Source organism: Saccopteryx leptura, chromosome 1 (genome assembly GCF_036850995.1).
Source record: "Saccopteryx leptura isolate mSacLep1 chromosome 1, mSacLep1_pri_phased_curated, whole genome shotgun sequence".
Lineage (NCBI taxonomy): Eukaryota > Metazoa > Chordata > Mammalia > Chiroptera > Emballonuridae > Saccopteryx > Saccopteryx leptura.
In genome coordinates, this window is record NC_089503.1 from 93,282,260 (window position 1) to 93,305,894 (window position 23,635).

The 23,635-nt window shown below is 42.3% G+C and overlaps 1 protein-coding gene across 1 annotated transcript; it reads left to right on the forward strand.

Moving 5' to 3' along the window:
- Positions 1-1,615: 1,615 nt before the first annotated feature.
- On the forward strand, positions 1,616-23,304 carry RAB39A (RAB39A, member RAS oncogene family). The gene is made up of 2 exons (XM_066360755.1): positions 1,616-1,966; positions 22,213-23,304. The coding sequence occupies exons 1-2, from the start codon at positions 1,740-1,742 to the stop codon at positions 22,637-22,639; spliced, it is 654 nt and encodes a 217-aa protein (XP_066216852.1). The 5' UTR covers positions 1,616-1,739; the 3' UTR covers positions 22,640-23,304.
- The last annotated feature ends 331 nt before the right edge of the window (positions 23,305-23,635 follow it).

Consider the following 23,635-nt stretch of genomic DNA (forward strand, 5'->3'; position numbering starts at 1 on the left):
ATAAAGGAAGAATAACTATAGTACAAGTTTAAATGTGGGTATAAAAAAATGTAGAATTGTGGCCCTGGCCGGTTGGCTCAGTGGTAGAGCGTCGGCCTGGCGTGCAGGAGTCCCAGGTTCAATTTCCGGCCAGGGCACACAGGAGAAGTGCCCATCTGCTTCTCCATCCTTCCTCCTCTCCTTCCTCTCTGTCTCTCTCTTCCCCTCCTGCAGCCAAGGCTCCATTGGAGCAAAGTTGGCCCGGGCGCTGAGGATGGCTCCATGGCCTCTGCCTCAGGTGCTAGAATGGCTCTGGTTGCCACAGAGCAATGCCCCAGATGGGCAGAGCATCGCCCCCTGGTGGGCATGCCGGGTGGATCCTGGTCGGGCACATGCGGGAGTCTGTCTGACTGCCTCCCCAGTTTCCAACTTCAGAAAAATACCAAAAAAAAAAAAAAAAAAAAAATAGAATTGTTATAAAGTCCATTTTAGCAAAAATATACTTTAAAACTGTGTTAAAAGATAAACATTGGAGGGGGTTGGGGGAGGGGAGGGGCATACAGAAAACCAAATAAAAGGTGAGGGAGGACAATTTGACTTTGGGTGATGAGTATACAACATAATCAAATGTCAAAATGATCTAGAGGTGTTTTCTCTGAATCTATATACTCTAATTGATCAATGTCACCCCATTAAAATTGTCTAAATAAAATTTTTTTAAATCCTTAAAAATAAAAGATAAACATTGACTTCGCTATTTTCCGGTTTTAAGAAAGGCATGAGGAAGTAGTAAGATTTAACCAAAATTCAGTTGTTTTTTGTTTATTTAGATCCCTGACGAGAAAAGCTAAATTGAGACCACTTTTGGATTTTTTTGACTTAGAATGGAAACCGAGAAGAATGGGATCCTTTTACAGCATCCCAAATATTTCACTTTTTTTCTCCTTTCCTTTCCCTGGCTGGAGAGCCCCAGAGAGTATGAAGATGATACTTTGCATTTTTCTCATTCTCCTGTGATACTGAAAGCAGTGAGGAAATGATGCTGGTGGCAGGAGCGACGGCCAAAGCCCTTTACAGAGAAGCATCCATTCTATCCATTTCCATAGTGTTCTCAAACTCCTCCACCTTAGAACGCCTCAGAGGGGACGCTCAGCAGGGCTAAAGAGCAGGAACCCGCAACTAGAATCTTAAGAAATCTGGGAAGTAACGGATGCCACAGAGACGGTCAAATCTATTAAATAAGCAGCAACTGCAGAAATCCAAGTTACCGCCTCCGTGACTCCCAAAATCGGAGCCGAAATCTGACAAGCCCGCCCTGACGCTTGTAAGAAAATGATTCTCACTTTTCATTGGCTGACCGTACAGGAGTTAAGACCTTGCTTCATTTTCATTGTTTGTTGCTTCTGTCACGTCCTTCACCACACCCACTTTTCCATCGGCGCGCGGTGAGCTTTGCGGGAGAGTGATTTACAGAAGTCCGGGCGGGAGCCCGCGCGCAGCTAGCCTGTTCCCCTCCCCCGCGCCGCGGTCCCGCCCCGCCCCCTGGCCGAGGCCCCGCCCCTGGCCGAGGCCCCGCCCCTGGCCGAGGCCCCGCCTCCCCTGAGAGGGCGGGGACCAGGCGGCGGCCGAAGCCGCAGGAATCTGCTGGAAGCCGGCGGGCGAGCCCCGGGAGGTGCTGAAGGGACAGTTCCCGCCGTCGCACTTAGCCCGCGGCTGTGCGGAGGGTGGGGCGGTCCCCGGGCCCGTGGGGCACGTGAGTGATGGAGACCATTTGGATCTACCAGTTCCGCCTCATCGTGATCGGAGACTCCACGGTGGGCAAGTCGTGCCTCCTGCACCGCTTCACCCGAGGCCGCTTTCCCGGGCTGCGCTCCCCCGCCTGCGACCCCACCGTCGGCGTGGACTTCTTCTCCCGCCTGCTGGAGATCGAGCCCGGCAAGAGGATCAAGCTGCAGCTCTGGGACACGGCGGGGCAGGAGCGGTTCAGGTAGGGCCGCCGGCGCCGGGCTACCCGGGAACCCAGGGGCCGCGCCGCCCCTCCGCCCGCCCGGGGCCCCGTCCTCCGGTACCGGCCGCCGGAGCCCTGGTCCGGAGGGCCCTGTGGCCCTTCCCTCCCGAAAGTGCAAGCACTCCATTCTCACTTCCCCTTTGCCCCTCCTCTTCCAGGGACGACTTCCTCCTCCGCAATTTCTCACTTCTTTCTTTGGCGCCTATTTCCTGCGCCCCCTTTCAGTCTTTTCTTACCCGCCCGAACCGGGGTCACCCTCTCCGCCCCCGCTCTTCCCCAACTCTCTCCGCTTCCGGTGGTATTTTGATCCCCAACTCTTCGGACCCCCGGCTGCCACCCCCCCACACTCAGCGTCCCTCGCTGCGCACACCCTGACTCGGCCACCCTCCTCCGAGCTCCCCTTTTCCCCCCGCAGCCCAGCCGCTTCGCCTCTGCGCGGCCCGGGAGAACTGCAGAGTAGGTACCAAGATTCGTGAAGGATCCCTTCAGCTTCCCAGCAAGCGGCGCTCCAGCCCCGGTTACTGCAGGAGCTCGTGGGGCATGGTTCAGAGGGAGATGGATGCGGTAATGGTGTGAGCACCTCACCGCACCGAATGTGCTCATCAGAAATACTGGGCCATGACCTGTGGGAATGTGTCATGTACAACAACTGGATGTATCTTCCGGGGGACTGGCACAGCTGAGGGTTTTTTGTTTTGTTTTGTTTTGTTTTTTTAAAGGTTGAGTTCTCATTTATTGGGGGGCGGGGAGTTGAGTTCTCTTAAAAGTTTGTCATCAGTGGTGCTTTGATAGGAAAAAAGAGATATACTGAGGTTTGTTGGGAACTGTTCCTTTATTTTATCTGTAATGAATACTTAACGTTCCAGGGTGATTATACATCAGAATATACATTTCTAAACAGAGAAGGAGGGAATCAAACGAGTGGTCTTTCTAAATGTTAGCTGAAACCCTGAAAGAAGGACTTCACAAAGGCGACTCCTGTAAATAAAAACTATGTAAATTGTATGCATTTCCTGGTATTTATGACTGAACCAGATACAAAGCACATTTTAAATTTCTAAGATTGAGAACACTTTTTTAAAAAGAGGAGTCTGAGATATTGTAGTCTTTGGGTTTTTATTCAAAAACTTCAAATCGATAAACAAGCATTTTGCCATCTTCAGCAAGTACTGGGCTTGTGAAATGAAGTACTCCATGAGGGGACTTCCCAAACATGGCTTCCCCTCACCCCAGCCTGCATTCGTTCTCTATGAGATCACCCTGCTTCTGTGAGTGTTCCAACATTTAAAGTTTTGGCTTCCATTCCCAGCTATGACACTGATTCATAGAGATAATAAGTGAACTGCTTAGCTTGCTTATACCTTAGTTTTACTATATATGAGGTGGAAAGATGGTAGGCCAGCCCTTCAGAAAGATGTTGAAGTTTATTGATTTGAATTATACAATACCTGGAATTTTATAAAGAAAAATTTTTCCTCTTCAAGAAGCTTCCTTTAAAATAATTTTCAAACTTCTGATTCCTCCTCTACGAAATAAAGGAGCCGTTATAATCTCTCAGATTCCTTGCAGTTTTACCATTCTAAGGTGGATTGCAAATTTCTTCACTTCTGATCACAATGAGAAATGAATTCTAAGATATTTCAGGGTTAGAAAAAAAGCATTACTGCCTGGCTGGTGGTGGTGTAGTGGATATAGAGTAGACCTGGACACTGAGCTTCCTAATTCAAAACCCAGCATCATCAGCTTGAATGCCGGCTTCTGGGTCTGAGCACAGGGTTGCTGACTGGAGTGCAGGATAATCAACATGATTTCCAAGGTCTCTGGCTTGAAGCCCAAGGTCACTGGCTTGAGCAAGGGGTCACTGGCTCAGCTTGAGCCCCCCAGTCAAGCATTGTATAAGAAGCAATCAATGAACAAGTGAAGCACCTATGAGTTGATTCTTCTCATTTCTCTCCTCCTTCTTTCTCTCCCTTCCTGTCTCCCTCTCTCTCTGCCCTCTAAAAATTGTTATGTGTTTTTGGGGGGGGTTTTTTTTTACAGAGACAGAGTCAGAGAGAAGGATAGATAGGGACAGACAGACAAGAACGAAGAGAGATGAGAAGCATCAATCATCAGTTTTTTTGTTGTAACACCTTAGTTGTTCATTGATTGCTTTTTCATATGTGCCTTGACCGTGGGCCTTCAGCTGACCAACTAACCCCTTGCTCAAGCCAGCGACCTTGGGTCCAAGCTAGTGAGCTTTTTTTGCTCAAACCAGATGAGCCCATGCTCGAACCTGGGTCCTCGGCATCCCAGTCCGACGTTCTATCTACTGCGCCACCGCCTGGTCAGGCAATTGGTTTTTTTGTTTGTTTGTTTGTTTGTTTGTTTTTCTGAAGCTGGAAACAGGGAGAGACAGTCAGACAGACTCCCGCATGCGCCCGACCGGGATCCACCCGGTACACCCACCAGGGGTGACGCTCTGCCCACCAGGGGGCGATACTCTGCCCCTCCGGGGCGTTGCTCTGTTGCGATCAGAGCCACTCTAGCGCCTGGGGCAGAGGCCAAGGAGCCATCCCCAGCGCCCGGGCCATCTTTGCTCCAATGGAGCCTCGGCTGCGGGAGGGGAAGAGAGAGACAGAGAGGAAGGAGAGCGGGAGGGGTGGAGGAGCAGATGGGCGCTTCTCCTGTGTGCCCTGGCCAGGAATCGAACCCGGGACTTCTGCACGCCAGGCCGACGCTCTACCACTGAGCCAACTGGCCAGGGCCAGGCAATTGTTTTTAATTAAAGAAAAAAAAAAACATGTACTACCATCTTTTGTTCCATCTCTCTAATATAAATATAATAAAAACATGTCTTTATGCTTTAAACTTATAGCATCTACTGTGAATTGCAACTATAAGAACATGGGTAGTAAAACCTTATTGTATCTAATTGTTTCCTTAAAAGTAGATCTGAACTGATTGACAAGAGAGTAAAAGATGATTGGTTAGATCTTAAAGACCCTTGTGCTAAATAGATCATTACTTTTAAGAAGAATGGAAATAGTACTTCATTTTATATACATTATTAAAACCAGACATTAAATCCCATAATAATGCAAAGATATTTAGGAAATGTTTACTGACAACGGATCATACTTTTTTTTTCTGGCTCTTAACCAAATATATTTATAAATACATACATATTTCAGTAACTACCTACAAATACTTGATTTTCTGTCATTTAGCAGAATGTTCCATCATAAACTTGCATTTAAAACAATGTTGGCCCCGGCTGGTGGCTCAGCGGATAGAGCATCAGTCCTCCCTATGGACATTCTGGGTTTGATTCCGGTCAGGGCACACAGGAAAAGCGACTATCTGCTCCTTCTTCCCTTCCCACTCCCCTATCTTTCTCTCTTCCCCTCTCACAGTCAGTGGATCGATTAGTTTGAGTGTCAGCCTCCCGTTCTGAGGATAGCTTAGTTGATTTGAACATCCACCCCAGACAGCTGCTGGGTGGACCCCGGTCCAGGTACATGTGGAAGTCTGTCTCACTATGTCCCACCCTCTCACTTAAAAAAAGGAGGGGCTACAGAAAGGCTATGTGATAAGAAAGCAAAAGTTAACAAAGCAAATATAAGGTGATATTTAAAACAGAATTGATAGAGTAGATGAACAGACTCTATTCATTCTAAGTGAATGAAAGTAGAGAGAAGGTTAAGTAATTGTATAGCAGAGGACTGTTGGAGGTGAGGAAAATTAGTGAGAGAATTAAAAACAAAGTCCAAGAAAGTGAGGATATAAGACATGTGATGTTAAAGAAGCTGCAGAGGTTTGAAACCCTGTGCTTGCCCGGTCAGGGCACATACAAGAAGCAACAACTACAAGTTGGTGCTACCCGCTCCTCCTTCCTTTCTCTCTCTTTCTCTCTTTCTCTTTCTCTCTCTCTCTCTCTCTCTCTCTCCCTGGTTTCTAAAATCAATAAATATCAATAAATAAAATCTTAAAAAGAAGAAAAAGATGTGTAATAAAATGACAACAAATACTTATATATCAACAATTGAATCTAAAAAAAAAAAAACAAGCAGAACAGAAACAGAGTCATAGATAGAGAACATTTTGATCGTTGCCACATAAGAGTGAGCTTGGGAGGTGGGTCTGAAAGATGAGGGAATTAAGAAGTACAAATTGGTTGTTACAGAATAGTCATGGGGATGTAAAGTACAGCATAAGGAATACAGTGAATAGCTTGACTGGTGGTGGTACACTGAATAAACCGTCAACCCAGAACGCTAAGGTCACCGCTTCAAAACCTAAGGTCACTGGCTCTGAGCACTGGCTCATCAGTGTGGAGTCACTGTCTTGAGAGGGGGAATCATCCACACAATCCCAAAGCTCACCAGCTTCAGCCCCCCAAAAAAGGTCGCTGGCATGAAAAGCCCAAGGTCACTGGCTTGAGCAAGGGGACATTGGCTCAGCCCTGGTCAAGGCACGTACAAGAAGCTCAATGTACAACTAAAGTGAAAGCAACTATGGGTTGATGCTTCTTACTCTCTCTCCCTTCCTGTTTTTCTCTCTCTTTCTCAAAAATAAAAAATAAACAACAAATGGGTTAACAATGCCATCAAGAAATAAATCAAAAGATACCGTGAGTCCTGGCCAGATAGCTTGGTTGGTTAGAGCAGTGGTCCCCAACCTTTTTTGGGCCACGGACCAGTTTAATGTCAGAAAATATTTTCACGGACCGGCCTTTAGGGTGGGACGGATAAATGTATCACGTGACTGAGACAAGCGTCAAGAGTGAGTCTTAGACCAGGGGTCCCCAAACTTTTTACACCGGGGGCCAGATCACTGTCCCTCAGACTGTTGGCGGGCTGGACTCTAAAAAAAACTATGAACAAATCCTTATGCACACTGCACATATCTTATTTTAAAGTAAAAAAAAAAAAAGGAACAAATACAATATTTAAAATAAAGAACAAGTAAATTTAAATCAACAAACTGACCAGTATTTCAATGAGAACTATGCTCCTCTCACTGACCACCAATGAAAGAGGTGCCCCTTCCAGAAGTGCGGCCGGGGCCAGATAAATGGCCTCAGGGGGCCACATGCGGCCCGCAGGCCGTAGTTTGGGGACCCCTGTCTTAGACAGATGTAACAGAGGGAATCTGGTCATTTCTTTAAAAATAAAACATCGTTCAGACTTAAATATAAATAAAACGGAAATAATATAAGTTATTTATTCTTTCTTTGCGGACCGGTACCAAATGGCCCACAGACTGGTACTGGTCCATGTCCCGGGGGTTGGGGACCACTGGGTTAGAGTATTGCTCTGAAGCACAGAGTTGCCAGTTCAGTCCCCGGTCAGGGCACATACAGGAACAGACCAATGTTCCTGTCTCTCTTCCTTTCTCTATAATCAATGAATAAATTTTTTTTAATTAACAACAAAAAGGATACCTTGAGACAGATTAAAAAGGAAAACACTACACTCCAAAATTTATTTTTAAATAAAGGAATAAAGTGAAGAAGAGTCTAATAACTATGTATGGTATCAGGTTAGTGGGAGACTTACTGGGATGATCACTTAAGTCATATAATGTCTAATCACTGGGTTGTGCATCTGAAAGTAATATAATACTGTATATCAAGTATAGTTGAAAAATTAAAAATTACTTAAATTTAAAAATATCAGGAGTCAGTTTGGCCTTAGACTTCCCTAAAACAACAGTTGAAGCTAGAAGACACGGGAGAAATGACTTCAAAATTCTGAAGGAATTCTGTACCTAAACTATCATTTAGCTGTGAGAGCAGAAATCAAATATGAAAGATTTCAAAATATTACCCCATGCATCTTTTTTAGGAAGCTGCTTGAGGATGTTCTCTACACACACATGCGCGCGCACACACAAACGGAGAAGTATAATGCAAGAAAAATATTCTTTAATTATGTTAGATCACAGAAGACACTATGTTATATGGACAATGAGATAATCATGAGAAGCTGGTCATCGTCCCATCGTTGTCCTGCAAAAGCATTCCAGAAAGCATTGGAATAAGTGAGGTCTGTTATACCCTTTCTACTAAAATACAAAAAAAAAAAAAGCATCCTTTCATTATCACCTTATTGGCAGCTAATGAAGCTAGAAACATTTCTCATTAATTTCCAAATAAATTATTTTGACTTTTACACATCTTCCAGAATCCACTGCAAAGAACAATTTGTATTACTTCTAACTTATAGTAGCTTTTTAGAAAAATGTAGGTCATTTCACCTGTATGCTTATAGTGTATATAATTATTTAGCCTATTTCTCCTTTTGACTTCATAGATCCTTACTAGAAATATCAAAAGGAAATGAGCTTTTTTGTTTTTTTCTCTGTTATTCTTCCCTTTGCTCAGTATTCACACGCTGGCTGTACACAGTGTGACTAAATCTGAATTTATTAATCTGGTTCTTTATTCGTTTACATTGGTAGGACTCACAGTCTGACTTAGACACTTAGGGAGACAGCATTCCAAAAACCTTGGCTCTTGTGTAGCTTATCTTCTCACGGGGGAAAAGCTATAACCAGATAAACTGGGAAAACTGTATAGGCTATCAGAATGTGTTCTTTGCTATGGAGGATAAAAGGTAAATAGAGCATTCTGGAGGTGATAAAAAAAAGGCCTTGCTGTCACAAAATGATGATCTTTCATAAAAGGAAAATACAAGGTGGTCAGGAGAATAAATTCACATATTTGAAGAGAGAATATGACCCATTAGGTCTTATCAGTATTATATATAGCCTTCACAACCACAAATGATTTTTTGATGGAAAGATCCTAGAATTATAAAATAAAACTAATTTTGCCCTGGCCGGTTGGCTCAGAGGTAGAGCGTCGGCCTGGCATGCGGGGGACCCGGGTTCAATTCCGGGCCAGGGCACATAGGAGAAGCGCCCATTTGCTTCTCCACCCCCCCCCCCTTCCTCTCTGTCTCTCTTCCCCTCCCGCAGCCAAGGCTCCAATTGGAGCAAAGATGGCCCAGGCGCTAGAGTGGCCCCGGAGGGGCAGGGCGTCGCCCCTGGTGGGCGTGCCGGGTTGATCCCGGTCGAGCACATGCGGGAGTCTGTCTCTGACTGTCTCTCCCCGTTTCCAGCTTCAGAAAAATACAAAAAAAAAAAGTAAAATAAAATAAAAATAAAACTAATTTAATGTTTGTAGGTATAAAGAAAAATACAAGTTATAAGCTTCAAGTTTCAGAATTTTAGGCAAGGGCACAAACTGGTCTCCAGAAAGCAGTCGAAAAGGCCCAGATTACAAGGCAGGTGAAGCAGGTATAAAGCATCACACGGTGACTATTCCCAGAGGGCAACAGGAGTGTAATGTAATGGTGAACAGAGGTTCTCACAAGACAAATGTTTTCATAGACTGCTTGCTGCCAACAGCCTTTGGCATCAAAGTACAATACTTCTATCCTCTCAATGCCTATTACAGTTGGCAAAGCCACAGAAAGGGCGTTTCCAGGAGATAACATCAGTTCATTTTACACAAGTCAGTCAGCAAGTGCTCTGCATTTTGTTGCTTTTTTTGTTTGTTTGTTTTTGTATTTTTCTGAAGTCGGAAACGGGGAGAGACAGTCAGACAGACTCCCGCATGCGCCCGACCGGGATCCACCCGGCACGCCCACCAGGGGCGACGCTCTGCCCACCAGGGGGCGATGCTCTGCCCCTCCGGGGCGTCGCTCTGCCGCGACCAGAGCCACTCCAGCGCCTGGGGCAGAGGCCAAGGAGCCATCCCCAGCGCCCGGGCCATCTTTGCTCCAATGGAGCCTTGGCTGCGGGAGGGGAAGAGAGAGACAGAGAGGAGGGAGGGGGGTGGGGGTGGAGAAGCAAATGGGTGCTTCTCCTATGTGCCCTGGCCGGGAATCGAACCCGGGTCCCCCGCACGCCAGGCCGACGCTCTACCGCTGAGCCAACCGGCCAGGGCCCATTTTGTTGCTTTTTTAAAGGCCTATGCCCATCCAGCCAAGTTCATAACAGCATATAAAATGTGTATAATCTTTCCACTTTCAGATAAAATTTTATATTTAAGTAACTAGCTAGTATAAATAATCTTGAACATTCTAGGGATCCTGTTTTTAGCACCTTCCAAGAAACTAGATAATTGTTTAATTTCAGATGTAATTTACATTTTTCAGAATCTCAGTAATCATGCTATTTGTATAAAAAAAATTCCAAATTCACCAAGGGATATCATTTACATTTGAATGCATTGCTCATCAATTAACTCATTGTAAATGTAAGCAAACTACAGTGCTCTCAATATTTGTCTATGTAATTCAGGAATAAAATTAAAGAGGGAAACCAGCAAGTTAATAATGTTTACATAAACAAGGCAACCATTTTTTTCTATCCTAAAGCAAATATACACATTAGAATGAACTTTGTGGATGAATAAAGAAAATGTAATATATACATGCTATTGAATATTATTTAGCCATAAAAAAGGGAAATCCTCTAATTTGCTACATGAGTGAATTTTAAGGACCTTATGCTAAGTAAAATAAGGCAGCTATAGAAGGAAGGACAAATAGTGCATAATTCTACTTATGAGGTATCTAAACTAGTCACACTCATAGAAGCAGAAAGTATGGTTGCCAGAGGGTGGTGGGAGGAGAAAGAGCTGCTGTTTATTGGGTATGGAAGATGAAGAAGTTCTAGAGGTCTGCTGTACACCACTGTGCTTATAGTTAATAATCCTCTACTATACACTTAAAAATTGTGAAGAGGGGACGATCACATGCTTTTCAGCACAATAATTTTAAAAGGAAATAAGTTTTGCCTCAGGAAATTGTTAAAGTTTAAAAATATTTGTGAGTTTGCTTTTTGTCATTCTTTTCTTACAAAATATATTCTGATTGGATCCATCAGGTCTTGGATTGCCAGCAACAAAACCAATTTGAGCACCTTAATCAAAAATAGAAGTAACTGGATTCCGTCTCCTCTCCTCCATTTCTTCCTCTTCCACCCTCATTCTTCACTCCTTCTCCATTTCCTTTTCCTCTTCCTCCTCTTCTTCCTCCTCCCCTTCATTTCCTCTTGCTCCTCTTTCTTCCCCCTCCTCTTCCTCTTCCTGCTCCTCTTTTCCTATTTTTTCTCCTCTTCTTCTTCCTCCTCCCTTTCTTTCTCCCCTCTCCCTTTTGTGTTTCCTTCCCCCCATGTTTTCCCCTTCTCTCTGAAAAAAAAAATGAAAGTAAATAGAAGCATGTCTGAGGCACAGAGACTTGATGGGAAACTGGAGGGACTGGGCTTGGAAGAAATCAAAAGACCCCAAGCAGCTCTGGGCATTAAGGACCACAGAAGGCCAGTGTGGTCCCCACGATACTGTTGTCCCTTTCTGCATGGTTACCCACTGCCATGAGAATATCCAGATGGCCAGTTGGCAGTCTCAGTTAATTCAGTAGAAGCATCATGTAGTTCTCTAGTGAAAGCATTTCTCTCTTGGATACTAAAACCTTTATATCAGCATAGTTTATAGTTACAGGGATTAGAAACAAAAAAAATTCAATGACTCATTAAGTGTAATTATGAGAGGCATCATCATCCCACTTTCATCCCTTGTTTTCCAAACCACAGCATCTATCTGTGGGGAAAAATACCATCTACGCTTTCCTCATTGGTTTAGAACATAGACATCCTGAAGGGTATGCCAAAATTTTACAAATCTGGACTTGGGCATAAAAATGCCCATTCCACAATTTTACAGGGCAAGATGCTTCTACATAACAGTGATAAGATCAATGAATTCCATGGTATCAGCCCATTTATCTGTCTCTTCCTCTGTTAAATGAAGTCTTTGGTTTGTATCAAAGTATGGGATACTGTGACTATCAGGCATTCTGTAAATTCATGGATGGTGGTGCTAGTATCATTTGAGTCCAGATTAAATGTCTGTTACAGTGAGGACATGTCAGTGTCTCCTCCATAATGGTCTCCCAGAATAAAGTACTACATCTGAGGTGTCAGTAGCTCCTGGAAAATCTGGTATTAAGCAATGACAGGCCAGGTAAGAGAAAATCTGAGCTCAGTCACATCCTTCGTTTTTCTACCATGACCACTTTGAGTCCAAACTTCTGTGAAAGTATGCTGACTGTTAACTATAGGACAGGATGTTTTGTTTCACCAATTATTAGAAACTCCTTTATAGAGGAGGTGAATATTTACATAAGATACAAATATTCACATATTCTAGACCCACCTGCTTACTGCTTCCCAGTACATCCTTGTTATCACTGTCTGTCTGATCTTGCTTTCTCCAACATGCCAAACACTTAGCCTCTACTCATGAATTGGTGTAGATTCTTACCTTCATCTCTCTGTCTCTTCCTCTGGGAGAAGTTCCACAAATTGGAGAGTTTCTCTTTTCCACTGAACATCCAGTTGAGTGGGGCTGACCAATGCCAGCGTATTGTTTCAAGCCATCTGTAAGGCAAACTTGGATTTTTTTTTCCCCTCTTTAATTACTGGAAAATCCAGATAAGGCCATACATTGAGAGGGTCCTACAGCATAGGCATGCTGGGTGTCTGAGCCTTGTTACACTAGGTCCCCTCCAGTTCCACCCCTATTCCTACCTATACTTATGACTTTTGCTTGGTGACAGAGTTCCAGCCTGGTGAGTGAGAGAACACATAGAGAGAACAGCTCGTGATGAACATTTAGATTGCAGTCATTTGATCTTCTACAGCCAGGCATTTGGTCTCTTATCAAAGAAAGGGTGTAAGCCCTGGTCAGATAGCTTTGTTGGTTGGAGTGTCATCTAGAAGCACAGAGGTTACCAGTTCAATCCCTGGTGAGAGCACATACAGGAACAGCTTGATGTTTTTATCTCTCTGTCTCTTTCACCCTGCCTCTCACTTAAAAAAAAAAAAAAGTTGTAAGCCACAAATTATTTCCCAAAGGTGAAATAGCTTTTGACAAAGAGAGCTTGCCTTTATTCCAAAATGCTTCTTTAATTGTCCAGTGGAACCTTCCCCAGGCTTGACAGGGCATCCCAGTCTGCTATAGGCACTTCAGGCAGGCACACCATTAAACCTGGTGCACCAAAGGCCAAATGGCAAAGCTGCTTGCATTGTAGCTTGGACCAGCTGAAGGGGATTTCCCTTGCATTCAGTTCTATTAAAGCTGGTAGCCTTTTGAGTTTCCCACTTAATGGGTCAGAGAGGTATATCCAAATATTATACCAGTATCCTTCAAAACCCAAAAAGTTCCACCAAGTATTATGCTCTTTTTCTTCTTGGTAGGGGACATAAGAGAACTTGTCTTTGGAGAGGTTTTGTCAGCATGCCCTGGATTAAGGAATCCCCCTCCCCAAAAGAAATGTCACAGAGATCACTGACTACCATATTTTCATAGGATGTATATTTCAGATGCATACATGTATATTTAATTTATCCATCCTTCTCCAACAGTGACATGCTCATTACAACTTAGTGACCTAGTGTTCAGCACCTTTCTTTCTTTATGCACTGCTACTATCTCAGTCCTCCAAACTTTCTTACTCCCTCTGCCATTTCTCACATTTCCCCAACAGCCATTCACCCACTAATAATGTCCCGAGTGCCCACTATGTGCCAGGCAGTTAAGAACCACTGGGTATTCAGTGATAAACATAGAACAGCAGCTACCTGCCTCTTATAATTAGCAAACCAATACCAAGGATTCAGAAAGTGGAAGGGAGTAAAGGATGCTATACAAGAGTGCAAACCTTGAGTCCTTGTGATTCTGCCAGCAGCCTGAGAAACAGACTCCAATCAAAGCAGCCATGTTTCCCTCTATGGAGGAACCTAATAAGAGAAGTAAAATGTTCCTCCAATTTTCTTGTGGAAAGAGGAAGGTCAGATGGAAATTCTGTTTCTTCCTGTGGTATAAACCTAAATGTGAAGAAATAGGAAGATGACTTTCTCCTCATACCAGCAGTATTCCATGGCAGTGTTGAGTGTCTGTTGGATTGGTTATAATTAATTCATAGAGACACCAGCCTGCCTGGTTGAGTGATTTTCCTCAAAAACATTCAGCTGCATAATGGAATGAACCAGATATAGTTTTCCCAAATGAATATGGCAGAGGGAGAGGGAGAGGGGGATTGAGATACTTCCAAGAAAACAATTGTAGTGATGTTTCAGAGAACTAAGATATGGAAGGAGGTAAAGATAGTAGGGTATTTATCAATAGAAATTGATAGACTTGGTCAATGGGTTTCAGAGAGGGGGGGGATAGATAGGGACAGACAAACAGGAACGGAGAGAGATGCGAAGCATCAATCATTAGTTTTTCGTTGCAACACCTTAGTTGTCCATTGGTTGCTTTCTCATATGTGCCTTGACCGCAGGCCTTCAGCAGACCAAGTGACCCCTTGCTAGAGCCAGTGACCTTGGGTCCAAGCTGGTGAGCCTTGCTCAAACCAGATGAGTCTGCGCTCAAGCTGGCGACCTCGAGGTCTCGAACCTGGGTCCTCTGCATCCCAGTCCGACACTCTGTCCACTGAGCCACCGCCTGGTCAGGCGGATTACAAGTCTTAATGAAATTAACAAAGTATCACAGTAAAAACATACTGGCAGGCTGTGAAGTTCTGGTCAAAAAGATTAAATTTGCAGTTTGGGAGGTAGTGAGCATTTCTGATGATGAAAGGGAGTGGATGAGAAAGGTAGAATGGAGGAGAGAGTTCATTAGAGATGAGGAAGTCAAGAAACTGAGATGACATGAGACAGTTAAATTAATGTTGAAATCAGTGAGCAGAATGACAGGAATTGAGATGGAAAGAAAGGGCAAGGTAACTGCTAGTCTTCAGTACATAGAGAATGACCAAGCAGTTGGCAGACAACAACAGATGATAGAGCCAGATGGCATAAGCCTCAAAGGAGCAAGGGATTTTTTTTTTTTTTTTACAACAGGGTTGGGAGAGAAATAATTATCTCAAAGTGGCATTGGCGAGGCAGAAGTCACCTCCTCTTCATTCTAATGAACAACTTGAGCATGCTGCAGCGAGATCTGTGTTCTCAGGGACCAGCAGGTTTCAGTTAAGGCAGGGAGAAGGAGAGATTCTGAGAGAAGACTAATCTTGGAAAATGGAATAGGAGTTGCTAATAGTGTAGCTTTCTAGGTATAACAGAACCAGAAGGGTTTTTTTAAAAAAATACAATCAAAGCCTGACAAGCAGTGGTGCAGTGGATATAGTGTCGACCTGGGATGCTGTGGACCCAGTTTGAAACCCTGAGGTTGTCAGCTTGAGCATGGGCTCAGCAGTTTGAACATGGGGTCACTGGCTTGAGCATGGGATCATAGACATGACCCCATAGTCACTGGCTTGATTGGAGTTGTTTCCCCCACCCCGTCAGCATGTATGAGAAGCAATCAATGAACAACTAATGTGATTCAACCATGAGTTGATGTTCCTCATCTCTCTCCCTTCCTGTCTGTCTGTCTCTCTCTCTCTTCAAAAAATGAAGAAAAAAAATAACAAAAAACTACCCAGGTTTGCTCAGTCAAGGCATATATGAGAAGCAATTGCTACGAGTTGATACTTCCTACTCCCTACCCCCACTTTATCTCTCTTTCTCTCCTTTCTCTAAAAATAAATAAATAAATAAATAAATAAATAAATAAATTTTTAAAAGGCATGACTTGTGGTGGCATCAACCTGGAAATCTCAGGTCACTGGTTCAAAACCCTGGGCTTGCTTGGTCAAGGCACATATGAGAAGCAACTATGAATTGATGTTTCCCACTTCCCTCATCCCTCTTTCTCTCTCCTCTCTCTAAAATGAATAAATAAAATCTTTCCATAACACACTTGAGACCAGATTATAATCCATTTATTTCTCCCTTCTCCTCTTCCTTAATTTTCAAAAAAATTATTTTATTTATTTTAGAGAGAGGAAGTGAGAGAGAGAGAGAGAGAGAAACCTCTGCATATCCGGAGGATGCTCCAACCAACCGAGCCATCTGGCCAGGGCTCTTCCCTAATTGTTTCCCTTACTTTAAGTCATCCATACATTCAGTGAGACTTTCAAAGCCCAGAAGGTAATGGATGTAAAGTAACATGCAACAAGATATAATTGCTTATAAAGAGTTATAACTCATCATCAACTCTTGAAGTCTTTACAGGGAGCCTACCTACCTAGTTGTTTTAAGATCTGTTCCCTACTTTCTTACAATACCTTCAAGAACTCTAGGGATCTAAGTAAGTATCCTGACTCAAACGAGGATGTCCAAAGAAAGATAGGTACTCCCTCTCCCCTCTATAAGCTGCCTTTCAAATTCTAGTTTTCAGTCTGAAAGCCTGTCTCTTCCCCTAAATCAATGATTTTCTTTCTTTTTTAAGTGAGAGGAGAGGAGATAGACTCCTGCATGCACCCCAACCAGGATCCACTGGGCAACCCCCATCTAGATACAATGTTCAAATCCACCAAGCTATCCTCAACGTCTGAGGCCAATTCTCAGACCAACTGAGCTATCCTCAGTGCCCAGGCTGACACTGGAACCAATTGAGCCACTGGCTGCAAGAGGGGAATAGGAAGAGAAGGGGGAGAGAAGCAGATGTTTTCTCCTCATGTGTGCTCTGACTGGAGATCAAACCTGGATGTCCACACACCGGGGCCAATGTTCTATCCACTGAGTCAACTGGCCAGGGCCCTAAATCAGTGCTTTTCAACCAGTGTGCCACAAGAATTTTTAAAACATGCAATATCTATTTTGTCAGAAGCACCGACCGCTTTTCCTTTAGATTGTCCCACAAAAAAATGACAATAGCCAACACTACAATAGCTGTACAATGTGAATGAATAAAAATTATACTTTATGTCAGATTTGCAAAAATCATGATATATTTTTTGGTGTGCAGCAGAATTTCAGTAATTAGTTTATATGTGTTATGAGATGAAAAAGGTTGAAAGCACTGTCCTAAATGATTGACAGCAGGAATGCCCAATTGTTTTTAGGAAAAACCTACCCCCTAGGACAACTATATATGAATCTGAAGCCTAATCATATCAGAATTCTAAACCTAATATCCAGTCCTGCATGCAGAAACTGCAGATCAACTTACTATATAGAAAATGGCAGATGTCTTATTGAGACCCTTTATTCTAAATAAACATAGATAAGGGCTGTTTGATAGCATACTTGCATAGACTTTACCGTAATTTTATTATTTTTTATTTTTTATTTTTTTTACAGAGACAGAGAGTAAGTCAGAGAGAGGGATAGACAGGGACAGAGAGACAGGAATGGAGAGAGATGAGAAGCATCAATCATTAGTTTTTCATTGCGCGTTGCAACACCTTAGTTGGTCATTGATTGCTTCTCATATGTGTCTTAACCGCGGGTCTTCAGCAGACCGAGTAACCCCTTGCTGGAGCCAGCGACCTTGGGTTCAAGCTGGTGGGCTTTTGCTCAAGCCAGATGAGCCCGCGCTCAAGCTGGTGACCTCGGGGTCTCAAACCTGGGTCTTCTGCATCCCAGTTCGATGCTCTATCCACTGCGCCACCACCTGGTCAGGCCGTAATTTTATTTTGTAGAATTATTTGCCAACTGTATTCCAAATATATTCAAAATTAAATACAAAGCACTAGAAAACATGATATTTCCTACAGTATAAAATATGCCTCTGCCTAAAATACAAGCATTTTGATAAGTCTTCAACCACAAAAGCATGTTTTTTATAAATTATATTAATGGAAAATTAAGTAGAAGGGCAAATAAATGCTGCAGAGTTGGTGCTGAATAAATTGAAGCTATCAATGTGTTATTCATAGGTTTCTCTTAAGGCACTGTACATTTGCCTACATTCACACATATAAAGTTGAGTAGCAAACAATAACATATTAACTCTCAATTTTTGTTTTAAAAGCAGCAACTTAAATTAACTGCATTATTTTCAGCCTGCTAAAGACAGTGGCAGATTTCTATATACCTAACAATCATAGTGCCCAGAAAATGCTAGGTGTCACTTAATATTTGTTACACTGGATTAATTTATTTTATTGGAAGGAAAGCGCTAAGTGTTATATGAGCCAGAGATCGCATGTGTCTCAGTTTCCAAGTTGTCACTGATATTGAGCATTGAGATCACCCTTCAGCAAACTCATCTGTTACTTGCCTGACGCATCAAAGATCGTTGTGCAGGACAGTGGGCTATCTGATACTCTCAACTTTCATTATCCTTATTGCTGAAATTATGGCTCAGTTCTGTGACCTGATACCACAAGTACTATTTGTTGTGGAAGTGTGAAGTGAGTAGTTTACCTCCCTTTTCTTGCCATTTTTCTGCTTTCCTGTTTCTCCTCATAATCCCCACCAGAGAGATTCTCAAGTGATTATATTTTTTAAAAACTTTCTCACAGACTACTGTATTATACAGCCATTGACAATAATAATAACTGAAACAATAAATTACATAGAAGAAAACATAGGCACTAAACTTATGGACCTTGGCCAAAGAGAATATTTTATGAATTTAACCCAAAAGGCAAGAGATGTAAAGACAAAAATAAATGAAGAGGATTATAGTAAACTAAAAAGCTTCTGCACAGCAAAAGAAACAGACATCAAAACAAAAAGGCAGCCTGACCAGGTGGTGGCGCAGTGGATAGAGCATCGGACTAGGATGTGGAGGACCCAGGTTCAAGACTCTGAGGTTGCCAGCTTGAGCGCAGGCTCATCTGGTTTGAGCAAAGCTCACCAGCTTTGACCCAAGGTCACTGGCTTGAGCAAGAGGTTACTCGGTCTGCTGAAGGCCCACAGTCAAGGCACATAAGAAAAAGCAATCAATGAACAACTAAGGTGTCGCAACAAAAAACTGATGATTGATGCTTCTCATCTCTCTTCGTTCCTGTTTGTCTGTCCCTGTCTATCCCTCTCTCTGACTCTCTCTCTGTCTCTGTAAATAAAAAAATAAAAAAAAAGGCAGCCAACCAAATGTGAGATAATATTCAAAAACAACAGCTCCAACAAGTGATTAACATCCAAAATATATTAAGAACTCGCAAAGCTCAACAACAACCTAACAAACAATTCAATTAAAAAATGGGGAGAGGATCTGAACAGACACACTTGTCTCATGAAAAAATACAAACAACAAACAGATATATGAAAAGATACTCATCTTCACTAGCTGTTAGAGAAATACAAATTAAAACTACAATGAGATACCACTTCACACCTGTTAGATTGGCTGTTATCAACAAGATAGGTAATAACAAGTGCTGGAGAGGATGTGGAGAAAAAGGAACCCTCATTCACTGCTGATGGGAATGTAAACTGGTACAGGCACTATGGAAGACAGTATGGCAGTGCCTGAAAAAATTAAGAATAGAATTACCATATGACCCAGCAATTCCTCCACTGGGTATCTACCACAAAAACTTGAAAACATTTGTATGCAAATACATATGCACTCCCATATTTATCTGAGCATTATTTACAGTGGCCAAGACATGGAAATAACTACATGTCCTTCAATAGAGGATTGAATAAAAAGATGTGGTCCATAGATACAATGGAATACTACTCGCCATAAAGAATGTAATATTGCCATTTGCAATAATATGGATGGACCTTGAGAATATTATGCTAAGTGAAATAAGTAAATCAGAAAAAGCTAAGAACTATATGATTCCTCACATAGGTGGGACATAAAACTGAGGCTCAGGGGTCTAGACAAAATTGAAGTGCTTTCCAGAGGAAGGAGGGCAGAGGAGTAAAGAGGGCCAAATATATGGTGACAGAAAAGGATTTGTCTCTGGGTGATGGGCACAGAGCACAACAAATAGTTCAAATGCTATAGAGATGTATACCTGAAACCTATGTGTTCCTATTAACCAATGTTAGCTCATTAAATTTAATTTCTAAATTAAAAAAGAAGAAGACATTCTAGTTAGAGAAAACAACGTATGTAAAGGCAAGAAATATAAAACTATATGTCCATAGGAAAAGATGCTCAACATCACTAATCATCAGAGAAATGCAAATCAAAACCACAGTGAGATATAACAATGACTATCATCAATAAAGCAACAAACAGCCCTGGCCGGTTGGCTCAGTGGTAGAGCGTTGGCCTGGCGTGCAGAAGTCCTGGGTTCGATTCCCGGCCAGGGTACACAGGAGAAGCGCCCATTTGCTTCTCCACCCCTCCGCCGCGCTTTCCTCTCTGTCTCTCTCTTCCCCTCCCGCAGCCAAGGCTCCACTGGAGCAAAGATGGCCCGGGCGCTGGGGATGGCTCTGTGGCCTCTGCCTCAGGCGCTAGAGTGGCTCTGGTCACAACATGGCGACTTATCGCCCCCTGGGGGGCAGAGCGTAGCCCCTGGTGGGCGTGCCGGGTGGATCCCGGTCGGGCGCATGCGGGAGTCTGTCTGACTGTCTCTCCCCGTTTCCAGCTTCAGAAAAAATGAAAAAAATAAAATAAAATAAAAATAAAGCAACAAACAAGTGTTGGTGAGGAAGTGCAGAAAAGGGAACCCTCCTTTCTAATAAAACAGAAGCTGAATTTTAAAGAAAAGAAAAGGGAACCCTCCTGTACCGTTAGTGGGAATGAAGATTGGTACAGCCATTGTGGAAAGCAGGATTGCATTACCTCAGAAAATTAAAAATGTAAATACCTTATGACCCAGCAATTCCACATCTGGAAATTTAGCCAAAGAAACCCAGAATACTAATTTGAAAAAACATGCCACTCTATTCATTGCAACATTATTTACAATAGCCAAGATTTGGAAATGGCCCAAATGTCCATCAGTAGATGAGTGGATAAAAAAAGCATTGGTACATTTGCACAATGGAATACTATGCGGCCATAAAAAAGAAGGAAATCTTACCTTTTGCCACAGCATGGATGTCCCTAGAGAGGATTATGCTAAGTGAAATAAGCCAGTCAGAGACAGACAAGTGGTATCTAATGAACAAAATGAACTAACAAGCAAAATAAAGTCAGATTCATAGATAGCAGGCTGACAGCTGTCGGGGTGGGGTGGGGTGGTGGGGTGGGCTAGGTGAAGGGGGTGGAGGAATTGAGCAAAAAAAGAAAAAACTCATGGACACGGACAACAGCATGGTGATTGCTGGGGTTGGGGAGGAAATGGAGGAAGGCATAGGGGAGATAAATGATGATGGACAAAGACTGGACTTGGGGTGGTAAATACTCAATACGGTGTACAGAGATGGGTTGCAGAACTGGGCACCTGAAAGCTGTATAATTTTAACCAGTATTACCACAATAAATATAAGTAAAAAAAAAAACCAAAACCAGTACATGACCTTGCTACCCTGCCTCATGATTCTGTTAGGAAAAAAATGGCACACTTGAAAGGTTAACTGAAGAGTTGAATGAAGTGACTAGTTATAGAAATGTGGGAAAGGTCAAGGGCACCTACAAAGGATGGTGACGCACTCAGGGACAGCAACAGTGAGAAGCCACCTGGCCAACAGGGGGAAGGAAGGGGGTGAGATCACCAGAACTTGGTGAAAGGCATAGCCACAGGGGTGGAACTACCCAACAGGAGCCTTGTCTGGACACAGGAACACAACTACTGTCAAGTCTCAGCCCAGTTGGGGGCTGGAAGGTGTCAATACCTGTCCTTCCAGTCTCCAGCAATCACCTCCCATTGGCTGAACCCCACTGCAAGCCAGATGGCAAGGGAGTTTGGGCAAGCTTTCTAAAAAGGGTCAGCTTCCTGAGGTCCAAAGAGAGGAGACTACATCTGGAGAGGCAAAAAATCATTAGCATACCTCATCCCATTTCCAAACAATTTTGTTTCTTGAATAGGTATAGCATAGGACTGTACCTGCAATTAACACTGTAAAAAATCTGCCCTTGTTTTTTACTTCGCTGATAGAGAGGGGTTTTTTTTAATTAAATGACTAGGGGAGATTCTTAAGGTCTGGTAATAACCTCTGACCTTTACTAAATCTTTCAGTGTGCCTATTTTTAACTACAATGATGTAATAATTATTTTTTCAGATATTTAAAAATAAAAACAATCCTAAAATAGTGCAAGATGACATACCATGTAAGTGCATATTTGTCTATCTAAAAATAACTTGTTGTCAGTGGTTGAAACTGGCTTGTATATTAGTCTCACAGAATATTTTTGTTCACTTACGACACTTCATACTTAAATCGCATTAAGGTATCTTCGTGTTTTATTATGGTGCTACATTGTTTGAAAAGGGGGAATAAGAACAGCTTGTCTTTTTACAATCATTTTTTTCTATTTCTTTTTCAGATCAATAACTCGATCTTATTACCGCAACTCAGTTGGTGGATTTTTAGTTTTTGATATAACTAATCGACGATCTTTTGAACATGTAAAAGATTGGCTAGAAGAAGCAAAAATGCACGTACAGCCATTTCGGATTGTATTTCTGCTAGTGGGACACAAATGTGATTTAGCTTCTCAACGTCAAGTTACAAGGGAAGAAGCTAAAAAACTGTCTGCAGACTGTGGTATCAAGTATATAGAAACCTCAGCAAAAGATGCAACAAATGTTGAGGAATCCTTCACTATCTTGACAAGAGACATATATGAACTTATCAAAAGGGGAGAGATTTGTATTCAGGATGGCTGGGAAGGGGTTAAAAGTGGTTTTGTTCCAAATACTGTGCATTCTTCTGAGGAAGCAGTGAAGCCTAGGAAAGAGTGCTTCTGCTGACTTCAAACATGCCAAAGAACTAACCAGAACAGACTTGATGTCATTTCAGGATAAATACTGACCTTAACAGGAAAATGATGCAATGAAGGCATTAAAAAAAAGTGATAAGCCCATTTTAACACTATTTTGTAAAGTATTTGATTCAGAGCACTGTGCTTATTTACACTACAAGATTGAGTATTTTGCTAAAATATCAAGAAAAGCGGAATTTTTCTTGAAACTACCAAATTACTCCCATTCTTATTTGTTAGCATATAGCTGAACTTAATGTCCAAATATGTCAATATTATTCATTTTTCTTGACAGCTTGAAATGATTTATTTTTGTGTGCATGTATAGTCTGAAAGATTTTATCAGGAATTACATTCTCTTGAGTTAATTTATTAATATTGAATAGTAAAGTGGATTTAAAAGTGCACTGTTCATTTATAAATTAGACAATCTCAGAGGTATCAACTAGGACTAAAATGGCAGTTCCTTGTTTAAGGTTCCAGGTTTTTAACCATTCTCTTAAATATTTATCTTCCCTTAATTTTGCCTGACCATAAGAAAAATTTTTATATTCATTTGTTCTCTGATTTATTGCTTCTGAAAACATTGTTTTATGAAGCTATCCAAGGACCCAAGCAAAATATTTTATTGCAAATATTTGTAACAATAAAAACAAAGGACCATTTATTAGCAAATGTTTTGATGTTGTAGTATACTGTCCTTATTTAGACAAGAAAAACAAATTTATTTATATACTGACATTTTCAAAAAAGTAAATTCAATTTACCTTGAACTATTGCCAAAATTATCGATATAGGTAAATATGGAATTAAATTTTTTTTCCCATTGATTGAAGAGAGAGAGAGGAAGGGAGTGGAAGGAAGGGAGAAAGAAAGAGAGAAACATCAACTCGTTCCCCTTAGTTGTTACATTTAGTTTTGCACTCATTGGTTGTTTCTTTTATGTGCCTTGACTGGGGATTGAACCTGCAACCTCAGAGGGCTG